The 2,012-nt window shown below is 64.2% G+C and overlaps 1 protein-coding gene across 2 annotated transcripts in view; it reads right to left on the bottom strand.

The window, feature by feature from the left end:
* KLHL30 (kelch-like family member 30) overlaps positions 1–1,718 on the bottom strand; it is a 4,096-nt gene extending 2,378 nt beyond the window's left edge. The window contains exons 1-4 of one of the 2 annotated variants that reach the window (XM_009323180.1): positions 1,642–1,718; positions 538–1,378; positions 279–447; positions 1–87 (exon numbers count right to left, since the gene is read on the bottom strand). In XM_009323180.1, coding sequence (XP_009321455.1) covers positions 1–87; positions 279–447; positions 538–1,311 — 1,030 coding nt within the window. In that variant the 5' untranslated portion in view covers positions 1,312–1,378; positions 1,642–1,718. The remainder of the gene's footprint in view (positions 88–278; positions 448–537; positions 1,379–1,641) is intronic. The other variant, XM_009323181.1, reaches the window with a different exon arrangement.
* Between the last annotated feature and the right edge of the window lie 294 nt (positions 1,719–2,012).

Below are 2,012 nucleotides of genomic sequence, written 5' to 3'. Positions count from 1 at the left end.
CTGTGACGTACACATCGTTGTTCAGAGCCACCAGGGAAAAGCCCCATTTGTTGTAATCAGGGAAGTCGGGCAGAGCCATCCATCGCCCTGAAACCCAGTGGAGCCAGTGATGATGCTTTTAAGCCAGCCCTGGTTCACTCTTCCCACACCCCACCCCCTACCAGTGCCCCTCCTGACACCATATCGTTTGGCAAGAGGTGGCACTGGGGTAGATGGAGGGTTAACTAACATGCAGGGTGTGTGTGTGAGCTTGCCCCATCCCTGCCGTGGGCACTTACTGCTTTTGGGGTTGTAGAAGGCAAAGTTCCTGGGGGTGGCTGGCATCTCCAGCCCTCCGTCCTCATCCTCGCTCTCCTCCAGCACGCGGCCACCGACCACCACTAGCACCTCCTCCAGCTTCTGTGGTGGGGTCAGGGGGTTCTTCCGGGCACCAGCATCACTCTGCCCCTGAGGGAGAGGCCAGGGCCGGACCATCAGTCTCTGAGCTGAGCCTCCCCCCCAGCTCTGGGGGCGGGATTTGGGGCAGGGGGTACCCACCGTGGCACAGGATCGGGCAACAAGGGCCTTGCTGGCATCTGAGTCACGGACGAGGGGCTCGGTGGCAAGCAGGTTCTGCAAGTACTGGTTGGGCAGCGAGATAAGGTGGGCCAGCTCCAGCAGTTCGGGCAGGAACTGGGCTCGAGGGCCTGGGTCATGGCGTACCCAGCGTAGCACAGCCTCAGCCAGACTCTGCTCCTCCTGCACCTGCAGCTGGTCGTTGGAGAGGTAGACAGCCAACCTCTCCTTGGAGAGCTGGAGGAACTCCTCCTGCCGAGAGACAGCTTCAAAGTTCTCCTGCAAGAAAGACCAGGCCTTGGAGGAGACCTCAGGGCAGCCATGGCTCTCGCCAAACTCGCAGATACCTAGGCAGTTGGTGGCGTCCATCTGCTGCCGGAGGTAGCGGCTGCAAACCTTCTGGATAGTGGGGGAGTGGAGCTGGCTGGAGGTCCGCATCAGCCCCTCCACGTTGCCCTGGTTGATGGTGACCTTCCCTGTATAGGCGAAGTCGAGCAGCATCTCCAGTGCACTGGGGTCCACCTCCTTCAGCTCCACCCGTGCCGCGATGCTCTCAGCGAAGTCACCAGAGAACATGGCATGGAAGTAGTGGCTGCAGAGGGCCAGGACGCCTCGGTGGCAGGGGAACTCCCGCCCGCCCGCCACCAGTGTCACATCCGCCAGTTTGGGGTTGGCACGCAGCCGCTGTAGCCCCTCCAGCACGCCCTGGGCATGCGAAGGCAGGCAGAAGTCAAAGTCATCCACGTTCCTCACCATGGTGCTGGGGATGGCCGTGGTGTCTTCCGGGCGGAGAGAGCCCGAGCAGAGTGTGGTGAGGGCGTCCCTGCCAGGAAAAGGCGATTACCTCTCCCTCTCTCCCTCCCCCACTCGGCACATCCGTGCCTTCCCAGCGCCTGATTTACAGGCACCAGCAGGGGCAGGAGAAGTGCTCCCTGGGCCCCCCCACTCCCACTTCCACAGGTGGCCCCGATTTCTCCTCCCCACGCTCCGAGCTGCCCTGCTTGGGCTGCCACCGATTTTTCGGGGGTGGGGGTGGTTTTGGGGCTGGGCTGAACCCCGCTCCGGCTCGCTCCCTCCCGCTCTCACCTGGGCTTTGCAGCCCTCCGGCCGGCCCGCCGGGAGGGGAGTGGCTGCGGTCCCGGCACTGGGACACCCCAGCGCGACACGCGATCAAGCCGGGACGGCGGGACACACTATTTTTAGGTGGCGCCGGGACAGCGCTCCCTGCTCTTAAAGGCACCGTACGGGCAGAGCTGCCAGCTGCTGTCCGTCTCCGTCGCCCCGCGGCTTTGCTGCTTTTTGGAAAGCATCCCTCCGCGGCCAGCCGGGCCCCGCAAGCCTGGGGGAAAAAGCTCCCCCCAGCATCCCCCCCCGCTCCGCCCCATCGGTCGCCGGGGGTCCCCGCGATGTCCCTCCTCCCCCCGGCTGTGGCTGCCGATGCCGCGCGGTAAATATAG

This window comes from Pygoscelis adeliae, unplaced genomic scaffold (assembly GCF_000699105.1).
Source record: "Pygoscelis adeliae isolate BGI_AS28 unplaced genomic scaffold, ASM69910v1 Scaffold544, whole genome shotgun sequence".
In the NCBI taxonomy this organism is placed as follows: domain Eukaryota; kingdom Metazoa; phylum Chordata; class Aves; order Sphenisciformes; family Spheniscidae; genus Pygoscelis; species Pygoscelis adeliae.
Note: the sequence above shows the minus strand (reverse complement) of the source record. Positions and strands in the feature narration are given on the sequence as shown.